The sequence below is a fragment of the Eublepharis macularius genome, chromosome 1 (assembly GCF_028583425.1).
Source record: "Eublepharis macularius isolate TG4126 chromosome 1, MPM_Emac_v1.0, whole genome shotgun sequence".
NCBI lineage: Eukaryota > Metazoa > Chordata > Lepidosauria > Squamata > Eublepharidae > Eublepharis > Eublepharis macularius.
The window spans coordinates 38,244,753-38,268,084 of record NC_072790.1 but is presented as its reverse complement, the minus strand read 5'-3'; the positions used below and the strand labels follow the sequence as shown (position 1 = coordinate 38,268,084).

The window sequence follows — 23,332 nt, the reverse complement described above, 5'->3', positions numbered from 1 at the left end:
AATACATTAAGTTATGCAAGAAGAACTTTAAAGTAACTTATTTTTTTTCCTTATTATTTCAGGATTAAGGGTTTTTAATGTATATTTCTACTGTTAGGGTGGCATTGTTGGGAAAGTGGCTTTGTCTATGGATATCTTAAAAGTGTTTTTATTGTCTATGCTATTTATATTGTTTGTTTTTACCTTATAGTGTAAATGCCCTATGTTTTGTTGTTCAAAATTCTCTTAATACATGCTCTATTTTTTAAAAAATATGCATTCCTTTTATGTAAACAAAGTTTTAGTGTCCAAATTTGTTCTCAAAGTTTCCCCCAGAACAATCCCTGTGGCTATGAGAGGATGGAACCCTCAAGGCAAAGTTCCTGCAGTCTGTTCTGGATCTCAGGTATAAATTATATTAAACACAGAACATGCCACCAATAGGTAACTGTTGCTGCAGAGGAAACCTCTTTGTCTGCTATTTATTCCAATGTTTTAATGGCACAGTTGTATATTTGTTCCCAGGAGACGTCTTTTAACTGACCAGTGATTGACTTTCTCCCTGTATATTGTGAAAATTCATAGGCTGATTTCTAATAAAGACTTACAGCTCCCCAGATGAGATTTGTGCATGCATTGACTCATAAGACATGCTCCCATAGTTCTTGCTTATTTGGTAGCATGGAATCCAGCCATCTTTCCTTTATTCAACACTTCCATTATAAGGATATTGCATTTTCAGTGTAATTACAAAACTGCCAGTCACCTATTTACTTATTTTTATTTAAGTTATTTATGGTCCACCTTTCTCACAGAGATTCAAGGCAGATTACACCATGTAAATCAATGCAATCAATGGGATGGGACGTCCAATAAGCAAGGTAATAGGATTAGGATTTCAGAAATCCGAAACCAAGCATAAGCATTAACATTAGAGATGGGCACGAACCGGAAAAAACCCAAACCACGTGGTTCGTGGTTCGGCAAATTTCACGAACCTGCCCCTGGTTCGTGAACAAGTTCGTTTGGTTCGTGAAAGCATCACATCCAGGTCAGAAAATCATCACTTCCGGGTCAGCAGAAGGTCTGCAGGAAGTCCATCCCGTTGCCTAAGAAACATTGATTGGCACCAGGCTATCTGCAGTGACAAACCAAAAAAACAAACCAAATGAACCAGCCTAAAGTTCGTGGTGATTAGTCAGAAATGGGATCTGACGAACCGTGGTTCACGAACCATGAACCGGCCTGGTTCGTGCTTAATTTTGGTTCGTATTTCAGTTCGTGCCCATCTCTAATTAACATGACATATTAAATTATGCAGAAATTACGCAGCATAACAAATGACAGAGCAACAGATTACATGTACTGTACGCAGTAGTATAGTGCTTGGTCCCTTTCCCTTTATTAAAATATCTTCCTGAACCATTGCAGTATAATATCGCCTTTTTACCTTTGTAAAAATGCTGTCCTGAACAATTCAGTGTTGCACAGTTTGTGGAAAGTCAGGAGAGTGAGGAGCCCTCCTGACCTTACCAGGCAGGCCAACCCACAAGTTGGGGGGCCACAAAAGAGAATGCATGTGTATGCGCAGTTGTTGATTTTGCCCATTTGCAGGGTGGCACCCGCAGGAGGCCCTGCTCTGATGAGCAAAGCTGTTATGGCAGAGCATACTGAGCGACATAACTCTTCTCTCCCCTCCCAATCATACCAAAGTTTTATAAAAAGTTACAAAGCAGTACTCTGAGTCCTTTTCCTGCTGTACCACCGAAGCCTAGGATTGCTCATAAAACCCTCCTCTTAAAAATGTGGAAAGGCCCACAGCCATGGCTTGCTATGTTATACAAGCCCAAGCACACTCACTAGGAAATTATTCCTACTAAGTTTGTCTGATTGAGTCCCACCTACATATGTTGGCATTGGATTATTGGCTTTGGATTCTGTATGCTTCCCCTTCCCAGGCTGGTGCACAAATATTCCATGACCAAAGGAGAAAAATGTCAAGCAGGAAAGTGGCTTTACAGGTAGATGTTACTGCTATATTATCATATTGCCACTATTATAAACCCAAAGGAAAGCCCCAAGTTATCCTTAAATTCCTGGAAGCTATCTCTGATGAGTTGCATATGGCCAAACAAGCTGCCCAAGCAGTTGGCTGAAGGTACTGTTTTTAGAGGTACCAACGCAGTAGTCCCATTTGATTTGATCCTCTGCACCACTGTAAATACCACACGCACACACACACCAGGAACAGCATGAAGTGGAGCCTGAAGTAAGAAGGTGTAATTGGTGGAAATTGCCTCTTTAGTCCAAATCAAACCTTCCTCCTGGAAGGAGAAAAGGTAATTGCTGTCTGCTTTCAGTATCTTGCCCAGTGTCCTGTCCTCCTGTAACTGATGAGAAAGAAGAAACAAGGCTTCCTGATATGGTAACGATGCCTCTAGTGCCGTAATGCTGCTGCTGTCATGATAATCCACGTACTGTCATTACACCTAGAATGCTGGGTTCTAGCAAGGAGCTTGGCAGCAAGAGAATTAGGCTTTGGACCAAAATGAGTAGGTAAGATGGACAAGATGAAGATGGGGATGGTGGTCTGAAATTGACAGGGCTGACCTGGCCCACGCAAGCCTGGGAATGCCTGTTTGTACTGCCCACTCTTGATTTGTCCCTTGTTATTAAGGGATTGACGGGCCATTTCCTAATAGTCCACTGTCCTCGAGGGCTGTTTGTGCAAGCCTCAGAAGCTCTATCGACACTGCAGGGGCCACATGGCTAGGACCATTCAGTGGCAACAATGATCAGTGACAACTCACTAGTCTCCTTTTCTTGCACCATTGCTAGCTGACTGCAGTGCAGGAGGATGCTCATCTGTTGCCGGTACTGACTGGGTCTGAAATGATTGGCGCCTGCCATACAGGCTATAGGTTACATTGCTAGTCATATGGGGGTGGTGTTTCTGTGATCAGTAGCTTCCCTGTGCAATTGCTGGGTGCATGAATGAAATAATGTGCCACACATGGCGACCCCGTCTATGGAGTGTTCAAGATATGAGCAGACTTGGCTTGCCATTGTCTTTTTTTGCATAGCAACCTCAGCCTTCCTTGATGGTCTCACCCATCCGAGTACTAACCATGGCCAACCCTGTTTAGCTTCCAAACTTTGATGAGCTTGGGCTAAACTTGGCTATCCTGGTTGCTGGGTGAAGGTCCCAGGGAAACCATTTGGGATTGGAGAATAGCTGTGCAATCACTGTGAGAAGTGGTGGTTGTCCTCTTCGTTATACTTTCGCCTCTGTTATTGTGGTGTCAACGTGCTTTGGAGTAAGGATAGGATCCTGATTAGCTTTTGCCAATGCAAGGGAAGCCAGTGTATGTCTTTTAATAGCATGAGTTCAGTGGAAGTGAAGAAATACTTTTTTGCCTCCTTACCTGGTATCAAGAGGGATCTCGTTTTTGTGGGACTGCTATGTTTGCACTATTTTAAAATATGCTTTATCTTAAGGCATGTTGTACATGTGGGTTTCCCCTATGGGCCGAAAAGTACACCCACACCTCCCATGACCATCTCAGATCAGGCGAACTGCACCGGGAGGAAGGCTGATTTCCCCTTCTCCACATCACAGTCACAATCTGAATTAGAAAGAGCATGCACGGAAATCAAACGAAACCTACAAGTCACACTGGCTGCTCCTCAGCACCCCATACCCAATCTTTGGAATGACTGAAAAGGCCTAGAGTCACACCTCTAATGGAAATCCTTCTACATGTGTCCTGCTTTACAAACAATTGGCTCTCAATTAAAAAAAATGTTTATCATGACACCACCACCCAACCAGATTCCAGGTGAAGCTAGCAGCCTCTCTCAAAATTAAATGTGCAGGGTATGGAGAGGATAGGGCAATTATACCCTATAATAAATCTGGCCCCTTTGGGTGTTTGTTTTGATGCCACCCAATCTATCCCATGGAAATATTTGACAAAGTGGCTTAACTCCTATCTTACATGAATTGTCATCCATTTCTCCTCTCTATTGTTATAGAAAGAATGATTAGCCTGCCGTGCAAGGACGAGTGATGATCAGTCCGGTGAATAATGTGTTTCCCAGTATTCTCTAATATGTGAACTAAAAAATGGTATTGGAGCGAGGATCCAGGAGACAAATCCTGTGCAGGGTAGCTGGAGATAAACTCAGTGCCTGGCACACTTTGGGAACAAAATTCTCCTTCCATTTGTGAATAAGAAATCTAAGGAATGCATTAAAAATAGGGGGAGGGAATAGATACCGGTAGATGATCGTTTCTATTAGGAGCAGGTCACACGTCTCCTTGAACCGTACCTGCAGGCTCTTGCTCCATCAGTACCTTCTTGTTCCTTGCCTGGGATTTGCTGGGTAGCGTGGTGTGCCTCTTTGCCTGGCTCTCTATAGAGCCCTACAGGAATTTGGACAGAGTGGTACAGACATCGCCGACAGAGACCACGATCCCTGACTATCCCTTTCAGTGCGGTCTTATGACCAAGACCCCACTCCGCTACGTATTAAAGAAGGGGAGAGACCTGGATCTAAACACAGGACTAGCTGCTGAACACAAGAGAAAGACAGCACAAAGCAACTACACTCAGCTTACGGTAAGAAATTGTAGAAGCTCACTTGCTCTTTAGGGCAAAAGGCAGAGGGATAGAAGTGTGTGAACAATTCTGGAATGTATGTTTCGAATTTCTAATGTGCTCCTTTGCACTGAGTACGGAGAGATCCATTGCACGCTTTTAAACCTTAGAGCGTACATTTTGTATTTATTAAAAAATTGTAAACATCTCTTTCAGCCTCCTGTTAATGTGCATAGTTTTAACAATAAAAATTGAAAAAGAGCAAGCTGTCATTCTTAGTCTGATAATAATAACACAACCCATTTCTGAATAGTTCAATGCAAAGTATAACTAAGAAAATGAGCTGCAATCCTAGGTGTACTTACTTGGGGAAAAGTCTCATTGAATTCAGTAGGACTTACTTCCAAGTAAACATGAATAACATCAGGCTGTTGATTACTAATTGGGTGTAATGAGTTGCTTACTACTAATATATTTATCAAATTGCTTTTGATACAGTAAATAAATCAAAGAATGTATGTGGTCTTGGTTTCTTTTTTGCTCTAGATTTGAAGCCCATTTGTGTTTTGTGATTGTTTTATCCAGTGTTATGTGTTTGAAGAGCAGATCACTGTGAGAGATAGAATTTGCATACATAACCATCTTTTTTCTTAGTGTTTGTTATACTTCTATCCCACATTTTGCAAGGAGCTTAGGTTGGCAGATATGGCTTCCCTCTCCACTTTATCTTCCAAACAACCCTGTAAGGTTAGTTATGCTCAGAGAGTGTAACTGGCTCAGGATTACCCAGTGAGCATCACGGCAGAATGGGGATTCAAACTTGTATCTTTCCCAGTTCTAATCTATCATTCTAACCACTATGACACACTGCTGAAAATTAGCTGTTTCAGGGAGATTTGTATGACTTAAGAGTTTGTCTACTCTTCCATTATTCTGCTAAACATTACAGTCCATATTGAATGACTTGCACTGTATACTCTTATTGTTCTGCAAAATGAGTAAAATGGATTTGTTCAGGTCATTTTTTACAGGAAAAGGGATTGTAGTTTTAATGTCTGTGAAAAAAATTAGGCGATTTTATTGCATTGTTTACTGTATGTAATTTAATAATAATATAATATGTTTATTATTATGATGTATGTAATTTAATAGATTGTTTTTAATTCTGTAATGCACCTTGAGCCTCAGTGAGAAAGTGGGCAATAGATGAAGTAAATAAATCAATAAAATGCTATCTGACCAACCAAATGGTCTCAGAAACTTTTCTTATGTTTGACACGTAAGTTGGAGGTGAGAGATTTTTTGCCATTGCATAGTCTCCATTTTCCCCATTGTCAGCTGCAGGTGTGACACCTTTTGGCAACACAGCACTTTGCCTTCATGCGGTCCCTTTCCATCACTGCCCTCCTTTTGTCGTTTTGTTCCTTCAACACTGGAAACTGTGAACACGATGAGGACCCGAAGTACCTGGATGTGGAGTTTGCCTTCACCCTGTACCAGCGCTTAGCAGAGCCTGACAACCAAACTGACCTCCTCATTTCTCCTGCAAGCATCTCTCTTGCCTTGGGACTTCTTCAGTTTGGCGCTCAAGGGAACACTTTTGCACAACTGGAGCATGCTCTGGGATACAGCCCTCATGGTAACGTACCAGGTGAAAACAAAAGCCGTGCAATTCTTCTTACTAGAACCAGCCAAAATATCATAAAATGGCCTGCAAGCTTGCAAGTTCTCTAGAACATTTTTACTGGGATCAATGTATTTTTATTTACTTAGATATATACCCCGTTTTTATCTCCAATGGTGACCCTAAGTACCTTACAAGATCATTTTCTCCCTCCCCACCATTCTATCCTCACAGCAATATGAGGTAATTTAGGCTGAGAGAGGGTGATTGGCCCTGTTCACTCAGCAATCTTGCCTGGCAGAGTGAGGATTTGAACCCGGGTAATGAGACCCTAGGGGATCTTATTACACACTATACAAGTGGTTCCTGTCAACTTGTTTCTCTTTTTTTGCCCCTGTAACATAGGTAGGTAGATAGGTAGAGAGAACAGAGGAGTAACGCCATCCTCATATAAAGTTGCTGACAAAAGCAGAGAAGCTATTCTCCTCATACGGAAATTGCTTGCCAAACCGGAGTCAACAGGGTAATACATCAAAAGAGTAACACTTTTCTTTATGTTTTTAACATCAAACATAGAGACGTAGAGAATTATAGAGATCATATTAACATTTTCAAAGTGCTCTTCGGAAGATATTTTGCGTCTCAAAATAAGACCCCTGGCAGGCATAGCAACAAGTCCCCTCAAATGTCTTTAATTACCAAATAAACCGCTTTTGAGTCAACATTAGTTCACCTCAGGAACTTACAACCATACCGCACCGGCAAGTCCCAATGGCAACTCCCCTATAAAAAGTGCATACTGGCCCAGTTCTGATTGCAGCGGAGAGAGGGGTTTCTGCCTCCTGCTCCATGCTGTGTTTGGCAGCTGAAATGGGAGCTGCAGGGACAGGTGTTATTTGCCCTACCAGGAGTGCTGTATTAGGGAGGCACACGCGGCCTCCCAATAGAGCAAAAATCACCTCCCAAGCTTGTTTCAGCTGCTCCCCACTCCTCCTCCCCCACGTACCACGGTCTCGATTAGAACGAGAGCCAAATTACAAGAGACGCCTGACACAGGTTGGACACTTGCCAGCTTCCCTCAAGTTTTGATGGGAAATGTAGGCAGCTTGGCGGAATGTTGGACAAGTGACAATTGAAAAGTCCGTTGGACAGCAGTCGGAGAGCCAAGCTGCAAGACCAGGATGCCTACATTTCCCATAGAAACTTGAGGGAAGCTGACGTGTCCAACCTGTGTCAGGCATCACTTGTAGCTTGGCTCTCAGGCCTGCCTGCACTTTTTCTCAGGAGTTGCCACTGGGAATTACAGCAGCAGTATTGCTGGAAATCTTCATGGCAAAGTCATGTTAAAAGTAACATGTAGTTCAGTTCTTACAAAGCCACATTTCTGGAATTAACATTACTACAACATTTTAAGAGGTTTTTTCCAAACACCTTTTTAGTATAAGCACTGAGTTTTCAGTTTTAGAGACATTGACATTAAACTAAGGAAGTTAAACTCAGCAGATCGGGGGCAAGAGAAAATGACTGGGAAGGCTCTATCAGGTAATTGATGAGGGAAATATAATTCTTCCCTTATTCTTCCTCTGAAATGGTCTTTGGAAGATCCCAAGGTTTGCAATAAATACTGGATATTGGCATTATGTTTATCATCAAATTTTCTTCCTTCTGTAAGAAAGCAATTGTCACAGGGATGTTTCTTGTTCACAGCATACCATGGTGTTCCTGCCCTATATAAAGATAAGACCAACTCAAGCCAAGAGTCTGTAGCCCAGCTGTCCTGTGCCCTCTTTATTCAAACTGGAATTTGTCTTTCACCTCAGTTTGTTCAACATGCTGCGCTCTGGGCCAACCATACAGTGCAACACACTAACTTCAGTGAACCTAACAGGACCACAGCACAAATAGATGAATGGATTGCTGCAAGGACCAGAGGTATCAAGAGACCCCCCCCCACCCCCCGTTAGCACTTCTAACATGCAGCTTTTCAATGCACAGGTTGGGCACCAGATGTTGTGATTTCCCTGCTAAAGACGCCACGGGATGCTGATACTCTGGTAATCGTACTGAAACAAGACAGCACAGGGAGGCATTGAATGAGAGGGTTACACTTATTTTCCTTACCTACTCTCTAGGGGTTGATTGGCCTTCTAAATTACTGGGCAAGTTCCTGATGGGCCACTGTTCTGAAGTGCTGCTGGCAGCCAGGAACAAGCAGTTGCAAGCCTGGGAAAGAAAAGAGTATCCCCCTTCACCTGTATCTTTGTCTGTCTATCCGTCTCCTATTCTGAACCTATTATTCCTCCCAGGAGTTCAGGGCAGCGTTCAAGGTTCTCCACTCCCTATTTTTATCCTTGCAACACCCCTGATAGTAGGGAGTGCGTCCCCCTGAAAGTGCCTGCAGCCACTCTATTCTCCTCTTCCACTAACCTGCCTATCTTTTTAAGTTTCTCCCCAGGTAGGCTCTGCCCCCTTCCTCCCCCACCTTTTTCTTTTTCACTCTCCATCTCAGCATTCTCTTTTTATCTTTTTTGTTCCTCCTCTCTTCAACTTTACCTTCCTTTCCTCCTATCTTTTACATTTTTAGTCTCTCCTCCTCTTCCAAGCTGACACTAATGGAATCCTCAACAATCAAGAAACTTCTAAAATGGCTGCCAAGATATCACAATGCAGACTAGTGAGAGATATCACGGGCACTCTTTTTTAAAACAAGCAGACATTGCTTCTGTGGATTTGGAGGGTTTTTTTCTAATTCTCAGTGTATTTTTTAAAATACATTTAATATGTTTCTGCAGGCTTGGGGCTTCCTCCAAGCTTGTTTGTCCTTGGATCAAAAACCTGACACAATAGGTCCTGGGACAGACAAGCTTGAAGGAAGCCCCACGCTTGCAGAAACTTATTAAATGTATTAAAAATACTACTGAGGGTTAGAAGGGGGGGGGGAACAAATCCACAGAAACAATGTCTGTTTGTTGAGGATTCCAAGCTTCAGTTATTGAATTGAGGGTTGTCAACCTCCAGGCGGTAGCTGGAGTCACAAAATTAAAACTGATCTCCAGGCAACAGAACTCAGTTCCTCTGGAGATAATGGCTGTTTTGGAAAGTGGACTGTATGGCATAGTACCCACCCAAGGTCTGTCCCCAAACCTCACTCTGTCTAGGCTCCAGCTCCAAAATCTCCAGGAATTTCTCAAACCTGAAGTGGCAACCTCAGCATGGAAGAGGGAGAGAGAGAAGGGAAAAAATCTTGTAAACATATGTCAGAACTATGGTCTATTGGATCCTGTCTCTGCTTCTCCTCAATTAAGGTTCCTCTCCTGGGGATGGGAGAGTAAAGATGCACTGTTCAGTAATGCTTAACAAGCCCAAAACAGAGACCTTTCTATTCACTCAAGCGTTTTGTGATAAGGGAAGAGCAGAGATTTCCTTTAAATGTCTGTTACATATTTAAGAGATTTTAAACATAGTCATGATCATGTTTAAAATAACTGATCAAGCCATAACTGTTGTCAGTCCCCCCCCTCCCCCGCAAGTTGAAAACATGCTGGAAACACTGGTAACTAAAACACCAACATGAAAATGTTTACAATTCTGGGGAAAGATTCCGATGAATGGGAGGGCTGCCAACCTTCAGGTGGGGCCAGGAGATCTTCTGGAATTCCATTTGATCTCCAGACTACAGAGATCAGTTGCCCTAGAGAAAATGGCTGCTTTGGATGCCATTATACCTTGCTGAGATTCCTCCCCTCCCCAAATCTTCAGGAACTTCCCAGCCCAAAGCTGGCAACCCTAGATAAATGGGTTATATGCAAATTTGTTCACTAGTACTTAATTATTGTATGGTCTTTATTTGTAGATGGAGAAACAAATACCCTGTCCCTGGAAACCACTGATTCCCCTCTTAACCAAATAGTTTTGGTGAGCACCATGTACTTCAGAAGCACTTGGCAAAGGAAGTTCACCTTTACAGATACTCAGGCTTTGTCTTTTACCACTGCAGAGGGCTTCATTCGGAATGTGCCAACTATGTATCTCAGCACTGAAGTGAATTACGGTAATTACTACTTGTGCTTACTTCAAATTGGAAGCGATCACTCCCTCCAAAGAATACCATCCATGTGAAACAAATAGTTCTGACAGGCAGGGGTCATTTCGTAGAAAAAGAGCTAGAATAACATTAGTATAATCAGCACAACTCATTAGCATATGCCACACCCCTTGACATCACCCAAAGTGTATCATTAGCATAACTGATTTGCATATGCCACCACCACCCCTGACATCACCTATCCTGGCTGTTTTGGGCCCAATCCTGGCCGTTCAGGGCCGAAATTGGGCCCAAAATGGCAAACGGGGGCTGAAAATGGCCCAAAAGGGGACCAAAATGGTCAGGTTTGAGCTGCTGCTGAGCAGGAGAGTGATCCACCACCTGTCAGAGGCCCAATCCAGGCCATTTTGGCCCCAATCCAGGTCAAAACGGGCCCAAATGGCCGAGTCAGGTGGGCGGAGCCACATGTCATGTGACCTCTTTGGGCAACTGCCAGAACTGCGTTCCTGCGCGTTCCCCCTCAAAATGAGCCCTGCTGACAGGTATGTTGGGTAGGAAAGGGGCAGGATCCCCCACAAAACATGCAAGGATGAGATAATTCAGTTGCTGAACCACACTTCTGCACCAACACAGCAGAACCCCCCTTTGCACAATAAGGGAAGTGTAATGGAACAAGAACATTTAAAAAATGAGCCTGCTTGAAAGAAAAAGCCTTTTAAAATGATGTCTAGGGAATAATGTTGTCCATCCCTTAACAGAGATGGTCGATGCCCTCAAAGTGGGATACAATAAAAGCCAAACCAAGTAATACAATTTTAAAATGTCAAAAGAAACATTATACATAAGAGACGTTTAAAGTGGCATATAGTATCTGCTGGAAGACTCAAACTCAAGTAGGGTAAAACAGAGTGTCTCTGTTACTAAAAGAATGTATAAATATGGTAAGCATATCAAAAACCTGAAAATGAATGGGTACTTTATCAATTAATATAAAAAATCAAATAGCAAAACCAAATGGATTGATTAAACTCTCCCTCCCCATGTTGAGGGGCTGGGCTCTCTTATGGATGTCATTTGTAAAGTTTTATGCTGGCAGTTCTGATAGTTTGGTGTTTTAAAATGTCTGTTTTTTACATGGTTTATAATCTTATAGCCACCTTGGATCCCAGTTGTCTGGGAGAAAGGCAAGCATGAACATAAATAATTACAGTGGTAACAGAGATGATGACGAAAGAGACAGGTTGTTTGCCACAGAATAGGTTTATTATTTCAAAATAAAGCTGAGCCAAAACAAAAAAAGGAGCTTTCAGTGGACTTTTCATACATTGTGAAAAGTGCTCCGACATTTGGCGTCGTGATAGTGCAAAAGCAAAAATGTTCGTGGAATGGCAGACCTCTCCAACTCTTGTTCAGAGTGAAGGAAAAGGACTGTTCACATTTTGAATTGGTTTTATAACATTAACATAGTCAAATCTGATTAGCTATATAGCAATGTGAATGTCTGCTGGCTATGTGATCCCTGATTGGTTAGGATCAAGTGTCCACAAGATCTTTGCAAAAGTAAAAATGCTACCATAGTGGCCAAGGATTGCAAATAAGTGAGTAAAAATGCAAGAAAGGTAAGTCTTTAGGAAATATTTTGGGCTCTCTAAAATCCCTCATATTGCACTGAACATTTCATGCTGTTCTATTCAAAGGAAAAAGGAAGCTGATTGGATAAGCCTGTATTTCTGAGAACACACTCCAACTAATTTATATTTCCCCCTAAATTTTAGGGGCAAATTATATAGTACTTGAAAGTACATGTTTATGAATTTTTTTAATCTTGTAAGTATTACTGAAAAGGATAACAACTTGTGTTTTAGAAAAGTCTGGGGTTTGTTTAAACATTTATTTGTCTGAAATATTTAAACTTGTTAAATTTGTCTGAGCCCTTTGTCTGAAAAAACATCCATGTGAAAAACTGCACATTGCGTGAAAAATTACAGTTTCAGAATGTGAGCTTAATAATAAAGGATGTGACCGAGGTTCTTATGACACATCTGTGCTGAATTTTCTTGCAAAAGTGTACAGAAGCAAGTCATTCTGATGATTAAAAATCATAACAGCGGCATGTATATTCTGAGCATATAATGTAAACAGAAGTTTGTCATATGGCAAATCCCTTTTCTCCTGTGACCAATGGCAATATCTAAAGATTATTCCAGTTCACATGAGCTTTTGATCTGCATTCTGTCGGTGAATTTTAACCATTACTCTCCAAAGTATGACAAAATACTTGATTTGGAAATATACTTTTTTGTACCTCCTTTACAAAACAAAACATGCCAGCTGGTTCAGCACTGCTGCTGCTTTTCTTAAAGAATACTACCCTGTTTGTTTTCCAAATGTCAGGGGAGTTCCTGACTGAACATCTGGAATGGATCAGTGTGGTGGAATTGCCCTATCTGGGAGAGGAAGCCAGCATGTTTGTGATACTTCCATCTGACAAGAGAACATCTCTAACCCAGACTGAGAAACACCTCACAGCCCAAACCTTCTCAGTATGGTCCAATAGCATGAAGAGAACAAAGATGGACATATTTCTCCCCAGGTAAAGGATAGCCGTACATACACTTGCATTTCCCCTTCTGTCTGAGTAATTATTTTGGAGGGGTGGGTGGGAAGTTTCATGAAATGCTGGATGTTCTAGTAATGGCTGGGCTGTGTATGTATGTGATTTCAAATCACCTCCGATTTATGGTGACCCTATGAATTAACAATCTCCAAAATACCCTATCATTGACATCCTTGCTCAGATTTTGCAAACTGAAGGCCGTAGCTTCCTTTACTGAATCAAGCCATCTCATGTTGGGTCGTCTTCTTTTCCTACTGCCTTCAACTTTTCCTAACGTTATTGTCATTTCCAGTGAATCGTGCCTTCTCATGATGTGACCAAAATACAATAGCCTCACTTTAGTCATTTTAGTTTTCAGGGAGAATTCAGGTTTGATTTAATCTAGAACCCACTTATTTGTCTTTCTGGTGGTCCATGATATCTGTAAAACTCTCCCACAACACCACATTTTGAATGAATCAATTTTCTTCCTGTCAGCTTTCTTCATTGTCTAATGTTCACATCTATACATAGGAACAGGGATTACCATAGTATGAATTATCTTGATCCCCAGCAACACTTATACTTAAGGAACCTTTATACTTTCCTCATTGCTGCCCTTCCAAGTCTTAGTCTCCCTTTGACTTCTTGGTTGCAGTGTCCTTTTTCATTGATGATTGAACCAAGATATAGAAAATCGTTTAACAATTTCAATTTTTTTCATTGTCAAATGGTGTAATTCCTCTGTAGTCATTACTTTTTTTCTTCTTGATGTTCAGTTGTAATCCTACTTTGGCACTTTCTTCTTTAACCTTCATCAGTAGTTGACTCAAATATTTTCTGCCAGTAATGTGATGTCATCTGCATATATCAAATTGTTAATGTTCCTTCCACCAATTTCACTCTTCCATCGTCTAAATCTAATCCAGCTTTCTTTACAATATGCACTTCATATAGGTTGAACAGACATACCTCCTTTTGTATGTCTGGGGACCTCCTTGTCTGACACCTTTGCCAACTGGAACCCATTCTGTTTCCCCATAGATTGCCAGAGTTTGCTATTATTGTCCCGCATCCATGTGCTAAGAAATGTTGAGATGTCATGTGTAATGTGCAGTAATTCAGATGTTTCTAAGTTAATGGCTGTGACAAAAAACCTGGCTTTAAAAACATACGAAAATCTGTCAGGATTAAGCAGTACTTTGTTAACATGGATGAAAAAGATACAGTCACCACTTGAACTAATCATGGGTAGAATCTCTGGGGCCAAGAGCCTAGGATGTATTAATCCCAACTGTTTAATAAAGCATCAAACTCCTTTTGAACTGTGCAATGAAGTCTCTGTAGGAAGAAGAACCTCTCTTGAATATTCAGAGTCAAGGTATGTTTAACAACAAAAAAGGAAATTTCTTTTAAAGAGAGAGATGTAGATGCAATATTTTTAAAAGGATATTCTGTACAAAATAGTTACTTTAATTCTACTCTAGTTATTTTCTCTCCTCGGTTTTAAGTTATATAGTGTTACGGGATTTTTCTTAGCTTTCTTTATACACGTATAAGTTCTTGCTACATTAAGTAGAAGCGGAAACATTGGTTCATTCACTGTGTGCTGGGATGAGACTTAGAGCCAAGCTACAAGTGACGAAATACACAGGTTGGACACTTGTCAGCTTCCCTCAAGTTTTGATGGGAAATGTAGGCATCCTGGTCTTTCAGCTGTAATGGAGAGCCAAGCTGTAAAACCAGGACGCCTACATTTCCCATCAAAACTTGAGGTAAGCTGACAAGTGTCCAACCTGTGTAAGGCGTCACTTGTAGCTTGGCTCTTAGCTGCCTCCTTCCCTTCGATCTTGTCTTTATCCAGTTCAAGCTGGCCTTGTTAAAATTGTTAATTTAGCAAATGCCAACAAGGATGTGGGGATGTTCTCAAGGGCCATGATTTACAACAGGAGATGGCCTCCAAACTGCTGGATGTTTAGACTTTGATATTCTCCAGCTCTCCAATATCTCCTTTGTGTCTCCCCTATGTCTCCTCATTGAGATGCAGATTGATAGCAATGCATGCCAAGAGTATCAAATGTAACACTTTGGTGACTAAAGTACCTTTCTTTATTGGTTGGGAATTGTGTAACTTCTGCATTTCTGTAGTCTTAAGTAGATAATTTTATCTTTTGTTGTTCATTTGTAAGAGGGTATTTAAGGTAGTGACATTGCCCTGCTAGGTATGCATTTTCAGAGTCATCTGATAAGCATCAGTTTATTTGGATTTTCACTCTAATAAACTTCTACTTAGTTTGCCATATTGGTATAAGTTTGCCTTGGTATTCCTTTTTGGGGTGCAAGCTCAATTTTGGAGGTCCCCAATATTGGGGTGCAGGGATGCCCTCCCATAAAAAACAGGACAGAAACTTGCTTAATAGTCAAAAACCCATTCTAAAACCATGAATGGTGCTCTTTGGAAACAAGAATCCAGCAGGCCTCCTGGATTCTTCCAGCTGGAGAACACAGCAACAGGAGGCTCGTGATTTTTATTTCTATATGTCGAAAGACCAAATGGAGAGGAGAGATGTTAGGTCCTGTCAAATGGGCCAACTTTTGCATATAGAAAAGTTTTGTATGGAAAATTCATCCCACTAAATGCCGATTGTCCCTTTAGCAGAATGACAAGGGTAATATGCAATGCAATCCTAAGTAGAGTTACACCTTTCTAAAATACTTTCAGTGATCTTAGAAGGGCATGACTCTGCTAAAGACTGCACTGTTGAAAACTGGCCTATACTCAGGAAAGTAAGGAGGAGTAAAAATGAAACTGGAGCACACAGATTTAAGGAGGTGGCTTGACTACAGTCATGTGACAAAGAGGAGTTTGCAAGAAGTGGATTTTGGAAATGGTTAAAAAATAATTAATATCTAGATTATCACGTAATAGAGAAGTCGTGACCTCCAGAACTGCCTTACCTTGTGTCATGCCTCAGGTAGGGTTAGCCACCTTACGCTGCCACCACTCTGGGATTTACAGCCCCTTGGGAAGGCCCAGAGTACCCTCCCAACCCTTCTAACCTCCATAGCACGGCAGAGTAACAACAAAATAGTTTATTTACAAGGAGGTCAGTTAATCAAACAACAAACAAGCAAACAAGGTGCCTTAGCAACAAAAGATGGGTGAAAGCAAAATAAACAAAAGGCCCTAGCATAACTGAACTCACTGTCCCTCTGTCTGCCAGGCCTGTCTTCTCACCCTACCTGGATGAAGGCCTCTCTCCCTAGCAGAAACCTCCTCTCGCCTGCTCCCTGGGAGAAAGAACACAGGCTTTCCCCCTCCCAGACTTATATAGCACTAGCCCCCTGTGTTCTGATTGGCCAAAAAGGGTGCCAAAACAGCCCAGGGGCTCCTGGGAATTGTAGGCAGGCCAACTCCCACTGCTAACAGGCTTCTGAGGCCTTGCTAGGCCTTCCTGGCACAGCCAGATCATCATGACACCTTGTGTTAATGATTCACAGAAAATGCAAAGTATATGGAAGATTTTCTCTATGCTTTACAACATCGTGGTGTTATTGTTACACAAATAGTGTCCTTCTTCCCTTATCCAGATTCTTCAGAGCAAAAGGAGGAGACAGACAAGTGCTTCTTTTCAATGATTGTATTGAATATTGCAATATGGGTACCCAGCTTTCAAAGGAGCCATGAGTACCAAAGAACATAAAGCTTACAAGCAGTTTTAAAGACATTTTTCTAGTACAAAAAGAACTACCTGCTGAACAATTTGCGATTGGTCCTTTACATACATCTAATCTCTACAGTGATTTTGATTGGCTACTACTCAGTTCTTTGAGCTAATCTCGCGATTTTGCATCTATCAATGTAACTTTCTCATTCCCCTTATTTGGTCACTACCTATTGCTGACTCTGAATTTCTCATTTCTTGCTGACTTTCAAACCTTAGAATCAAAAGTTCTAGATATAGGGATTGAATGTACTCTTCTTGTTGTAGGTATTCCTCTCTTGTCATGAGACAGCAGCTCAAAGAATGTGGCCTTATCTTAAGTTTCCTAAGCAACTGAGAAAAGAAACAATTTCGGCCTTGGTTATACTCTCTCTCTGAAAGCAGCTTTCAGCAAAAGTTGAACAATGAGTGAAGAAAAGAGAAGGGGGGGGTTGCAAAAAGGCACTTTGCACTATTAATTCATTCTAAGAATATGTATATGAAAGTATGAAAAATTATAAACCCTTATCAGGGCTTTTTTTCAGCAGGAACGGAGTTCCGGAACCTCTTGAAAATGGTCACATGGCTGGTGGCCCCACCCCCTGATCTCCAGACAGAGGGGAGTTCTGCTGGCGCGGAGGGCAATTCTCAACTCCCCTCTGTCTGGAGATCAGGGGGCAGGGCCACCAGCCATGTGACCATTTTCTCCGAGGGCAACCCACTGAGTTCCACCACCTCCTTTCCCAGAAAAAAAAGCCCTGACCCTTATAAGAAAAAGAATATTAAATCTTAAACTCTACATTATTTGTGCAAGCAGCAGGGTTACAATAAAGTGAAACGGGGCACTTGGTCAGTGGTATATCTATAAATTTCCATCCATCTTCTTTTTCAGGTTCAGAATTCAAAACCACTTGGACCTAAAAAAGGTTTTGCCTGCATTAGGAATTACAGATATGTTTGATCCCGCTGTGGCTGATTTTAGTAGAATTTCAGGTAAGCCTACTCTTTGTCTAGGAGCTTGATTAACATATTGGGACACTTTATGTTTTTTATTATGTGCTAATGATTCAGCAGGATAAATCTTTCTGTGTAACTGGTGTTATACAGTGTCCATGTTCACCTAGGGAACAAAATGGAATCTTCCAGGAGGGAGATTATTCTGTGGTTTTTTCCAAGGACTTTCCCCCATCCATTTTTCTAATAGAATAATTGGAGCATCTGGGGAGTGCTAAAAAAATTCCAAAGGAATGGGTGAAGTGCTTCTTAAGACAAAGTTTCACTCACTCAAAATATGTAGTGTAAAAAGTTTTTAAATAAATTAATCCAGTGTCAGAGAATAATTTCTTTGTATTATTGCTGATGTAACACATATTTTCAAGGATCTGTTTGTTTCAATGTAATTTTGTCCACATTTAATATGCTATCATGTGTACTGTTTCTTCCCAAACTTTCTTCACTAAGAAATTTGTTTTCTGCTTTTGACTTTTATTCCTGCCTCAACTCTGGCAAATACTAAGATGTATGTGTTAAGCTAGCATACAGTTTGTAGCTGGGTCTCAAGCACTGGTTATATTTACAGTTTGCTTGTAGAAAACTAAGACATCTGTGCTTTTATAAATATACCAAATCATACCATTTTATATGCTAAATTTCAAATTATGAATATTATATTGTTAAAGTGTTAAAATAAATTTAAGTGTGATATATAAAGTATTTCACATATTTCAGTTCCCCACGCCATATCCATTTTGTAAAAATGAAAACCATTATCTCTCCACGGCTTTAGAATTTCTGAAAATCTTATACTTTGTTCGTGATGCATTAACAGTAGGTCTTCCATTCTTACTCATGTCTTCAAACTTCCAGAAGGAAATTCTACAGCTTCCAAGAGTGCCTGTTCAATTCTTTTAACAGCGCAGTCCTAAGGAGAGTTACACTCTACTGAGAGCTAAGCTACAAGTGACGCCTGACACAGGTTGGACACTTTTCAGCTTCCCTCAAGTTTTGATGGGAAATGTAGGCATCCTGGTCTTGCAGCTGTAATGGAGAGCCAAGCTGTAAAGCCAGAACGCCTACATTTCCCATCAAAACTTGAGGGAAGCTGACAAGTGTCCAACCTGTGTAAGGCGTCACTTAGTCCATTGAAGACAACAGGCTCTGGAGGGGGAAAATCTGTTTAGTAATCAGGCATTTTGATACCCGTTCTCCAAAGTGTCTCTGACCTTCTTTACATCTCTCTAGAGCTATTTCTTTAATAGGCGGAGTTGTGTTGGCTTTTTACTGGCAAATATGAAGATTCACTGTTTCGTTTCCTAGAACAGGGGAGCTTGTTTATCTCAGAAGCCATCCACAAAGCAAAGATTGAAGTGACAGAAGATGGTACAAGAGCCTCAGGCGCTACAGGTAAAACGTAGAGAATTTTTAGCATACAGGCTTATTATTTAAATTCTTCATTCATGAAACAATTGGTCTTCAGTCCCACAGACTTAATTCTCTAAGGCAGGCAGTTTTGCCAAGTGTGTTCTAGGATACGCATCCAATACCGGTAAGGCACAAAAGTAGGGTTGCCAACTCTGATTTGGAAAATTCCTGGAAATTTAAGGATGGGATTTGGGGAGGGAGCTCAGTGGGAAGATGATGTCACTTATGGACTTTTGTTTGGATATGTTCCTGGGAGAATAAACTTGTGATTTGTGATATATTGTGGCCTGATGAAAGACTTAATCAAGTCTGAAACGAGAAAAAGAGAACGATCTGGCCGGCTTACGCTCGTTGCCTCAGTTGCTTATTCCCGCTCACTTTACAGCGGCTTCCACAAGCGTCGGATTGGGACGGCTTGTCTTTCAACGGCTCTCACGAGTGCCTACCAGGGCTACCACCCGCCTTGCGGCGGATGTGCAAGCGCCTATACAATTGGGAACTATATTGGCTACAGCTGCTCTGGCGTTTATTGGACTTTGAAATCGCTGAGATATAGTGTTTCTTGCATGTATTTTTGTATTATGTGCTATTTTTGCTGAAACTTTGTAAATTTGCCTTTGGTTAATTCCGCCTTGGGCGTGCTTCCTTTGATGTGTGGCGTGTTGTTGGAATTTTTGTGAAGCTCTCTACCCTCCTTTTCAGTTATCTTTTATTATATAGAGCAGATACTCGACCACTGAGCCCACAGTTCAAGTGAGGGTTTGGTTTAGGACTAGGCTTGCCAACCTCCAGGTGGTGGCTGGAGGTCCCCCGGAATTACAATTAATCTCCAGGTGACAGAGATGAGTTCACCTGGAGAAAAGAGCAGCTTTAAAGGGTGCAGTGTATGGCATTATACCCTGCTGAGGTCCCTCCCTTCCTGAAACCCAGTTATCTCCAGGCAACAACCCCCAAATCTCCAGGAATTTCCCAACCTGGAGCTGGCAACCCTATTTAGGACAGAGCCACAATACTCGAATAACTTTTGTTTCCCTTCAGGTATTTCTTCCCACAATTCTGCTGAATGTTAATATGACTCTGTAGTAAAGTGCCTATAGAAACTAGTTCTGCTAAACCAATTTATAGTGTGTGTTTGTAACCTGCATGTGTACCACACACAACTTATTAATTTAATTGAGAAAATATAGATGCCTTCTCTGCAGAAACCAGCTAGAGGCGGCTCAGAAAGTAAAATAAAATAATTAAAATGCTACACGTACCTGTGTATTTTCCTTGTGCGCGCGCACGTGGAGTCACATTCCATGACATTTAGAAGCATATGTAGATTGGAAGCAAATTTTCAGAACCGCTGGTACTAATGCAAAATATGTTTGCATTTTTGAGCTGCACAAATATAGAACACTAATGCCTTTTTGAGCTGCACAAAAATTATTTTGAATTGGAACATTTTGTTCCTGGATCTTTACATCTTGTGTCTGATGCACATTGACAAAAGTCCTGGTGTCAATTTTTCTAAAGATACTTCCGAGTATCTTAAGGAGGTAACTGAGCATTCTGATTTAAAACAGGGAACACACATACAATATTTTTTGCAAATGCACCAAGCTACCACCGCTGCCAACCTGCTTCCCCATATTGCATTGCCAATCCAAATTGGGTCCTCTCCATTGTTGTTTTTGATGTTAAAGAAAATATCAGATGATCCAATCATAGATCTCTTACCCAATATGTAATGTGATCCTAACTATACTACAGAAAGCACTGCTTTGATACCCAAACTTACATTCTCTAATCAAGACTTTTAACTGAGATGTTCTGTTATTGGGCAAATAACCAGCACATTCCCAGCCTTCAGAGTGTAGTCATAGCGCAATCCTAAATAGGAGTACTCAGAATCCTACTCAAGTTTAATCAATGCAGCTTACTCCCAGGAAAGTGTTCAAAGGATTGCAATATAAGGACAAAATGTACGGACAAAAGAGGTATCAAACAGTTATGAAATAACTTATCTAGAGGTGTTCTTACACAGTAAAACATCCTTCTTGCAATTAAGACACAAATTGGTATGCATGTTAGATTCATACCTCTTTGTAGGCTTTTGGAACTGGACAAAGAGAAATAGTTAACAAATGTTTTATGCCAACAGCTATGGTATTGCTAAAAAGATCCCGGGCTCCTGTCTTCAAAGCTGACAGACCTTTTAATTTTCTCCTTAGGCAAGCCAGAACAGGTAAGCACAAGTCACTTTCCCATAGAAGTTAGTATCAGGATATAAAAATACTATTGGCTTATTTAAAACATGATGCATTGCTTAGGTTGAAGATCCATAAAACAAAGTTTTGTACTTTACTAGTCATCATGTTCCAGGTTTCTCAATTTTTTATAATATAGTCATGCACTCTACTTTTTAATGTAATGCACACAGGGCTCATTTCGAGGGGGAATGCACAGGAACGCAGTTCCGGCAGTTCCCTAAAAAGGTCACATGTCAGGTGGCCCCACCCACCTGACTCTCAGCCATTTTGGGCCCGTTTCAGCCTGGATTGGGGCTGAAACAGCCCGGATTGGGCCTCTGACGGGTGGTGGATCATTCTCCCACTCAGCAGCATCCCGATCCTGACCATTTTGAGCCCCTTTTCAGCCATTTTCAGCCCCCTTTTGCCATTTTGGGCCTAATTTTGGCCCTGAATGGCCAGGATTGGGTCCAAAACAGCCAGGATAGGTGATGTCAGGGTGTGTGGCATACACAAATTAGTTATGCTAATGACACACTTCCAGAGATGGCAAGGGGTGTGGCATATGCTAATGAGTTAAATTAATGAGTTATGCTAATAAGTTCCTCCAGCTCTTTTTCTACGAAATGACCCCTGAATGCATAGGATCTAAACGTGCTCTTCTTCACCATCTAATCTTGGCAGGGCTGTTCTACAACTTGCGCTAAAATGGTATGTGAGAAAAGTCAAACTAAATTCCAGGATGTGTATCCACTTGCACAATCTGTTGCCCAAGAACTGTGATAGAACCTATTTAGTAGGACAAATTTTTGCACAAATACTAACAGAACAATTTTTGTTGTCGGCAATTTTTGACTTGATGATATTGTGGGGAGGGCTTTCTCATGAGATCTGACTAGTTACAGAAATGTCAATGAAGTTTGTATTCCTTTGGCTCAGAGTTCGAGAAGAGCTTTCCACTTTTATTCCTCTCTGACTAAGATTCTTTCTACACAAGACATCTGGCACATGTTCTTCAGGTGTTGGGTGATGCAACGTTTCCTGGGAACTGTAGTTTTAAAAGAGTTGCTTGGGATCGCTGTGAGGAGGAAGGTTAAAAATACAAGCACAATTTTTCTAGTGTAGTCTATGGGCGCAAGCCTTTAGCTTCCTACCACCTGGGTGGAATCTGCCAGGTTTTAATACTTTTCAAAGACAAAGCAGCGTGAGATTTCTGGAGAAGAGGAACTTTGCAATTCTCCCCTCCCCTCACACAACTACAACAATAATAACAATGGTGTGGTTATATACCACCCTTCTGAATAGATTCGTGCTCAACTCAGAGTAGTAAACAAAGTCAGTGTTACTAGCCAGCCAGTTTGGTGTAGTGGTTAAGAGCAATGGGACTATAATCTGGAGAACCGGGTTTGATTCCTCACTCCTCCACTTGAAGCAAGCTGGGTGACCTTGCGTCAGTCACAGCTTCTAGGAGCTTTCTCAGCCCCACCCACCTCACTGGGTGATTGTTGTGGGGATAATAATAACATACTTTGTAAACTTCGCTGGGTGAGTGTTAAGTTGTTCTGAAGGGTGGTATATAAATCGAATGTTATTATGATGTTGTTATTTTTATTATCCCCGCAATACATCTGGGCACCTGAGGCTGAGAGATGTGGCTTAACCAAGGCCACCTGTACAGTTCATGGTAGTAGGGGGAGTTGAACTAGCAGAGTGCTGACTCATAGCCCAGCCCAACCCAGCCCAGCCACTTAACCACTATTCTGCAACAGGATATAGCCTAGCTTAGCCCTTAAAATTACTTATTTGCCTACTTAAGAGAGTTTCTTACTTTTGTCAACCATGATACATAAATAATAACCTTCTAGCAACCAAGCCATGTACATCTTGGTTTTCATCTTCCAAATGCTGCTGATGGCCAGACACCAGCACACAGTAGCTTTAGCACTGTGATCCGCCTGCACACATTTATTCTGCTCTACAAAAATAATTAAATATGGTGCTGTTACGGTAGTTTGAATGCATCCATAACAAATGCAAGTTTAACAATCTGTTTTCTTTACAGGTTCCATTCTCTTCATAGGAAGAATTACAAATCCCACAGAATAAACTTGTCAGATCTATGCTTCTG

General features: G+C 41.3%; 1 protein-coding gene across 1 annotated transcript; it reads left to right on the top strand.

Annotated features, from left to right (window-relative positions):
- Window positions 1-5,960: 5,960 nt before the first annotated feature.
- Window positions 5,961-23,310, top strand: SERPINE3 (serpin family E member 3). Its single transcript, XM_055001453.1, has 9 exons — window positions 5,961-6,219; window positions 7,380-7,393; window positions 7,917-8,136; window positions 10,058-10,255; window positions 12,644-12,842; window positions 17,442-17,542; window positions 18,866-18,952; window positions 21,117-21,200; window positions 23,267-23,310. The coding sequence occupies exons 1-9, from the start codon at window positions 5,961-5,963 to the stop codon at window positions 23,308-23,310; spliced, it is 1,206 nt and encodes a 401-aa protein (XP_054857428.1).
- The last annotated feature ends 22 nt before the right edge of the window (window positions 23,311-23,332 follow it).

Coding starts and splice junctions, on each gene's coding strand:
- SERPINE3 (XM_055001453.1), top strand. CDS start 5,961: ATGCGGTCCCTTTCCATCACTGCCCTCCTTTTGTCGTTTTGTTCCTTC. Junction 8,137..10,057: donor GATTGCTGCAAGGACCAGAG/GTATCAAGAGAC, acceptor CTTTATTTGTAG/ATGGAGAAACAAATACCCTG. Junction 21,201..23,266: donor CCTTAGGCAAGCCAGAACAG/GTAAGCACAAGT, acceptor TTTTCTTTACAG/GTTCCATTCTCTTCATAGGA.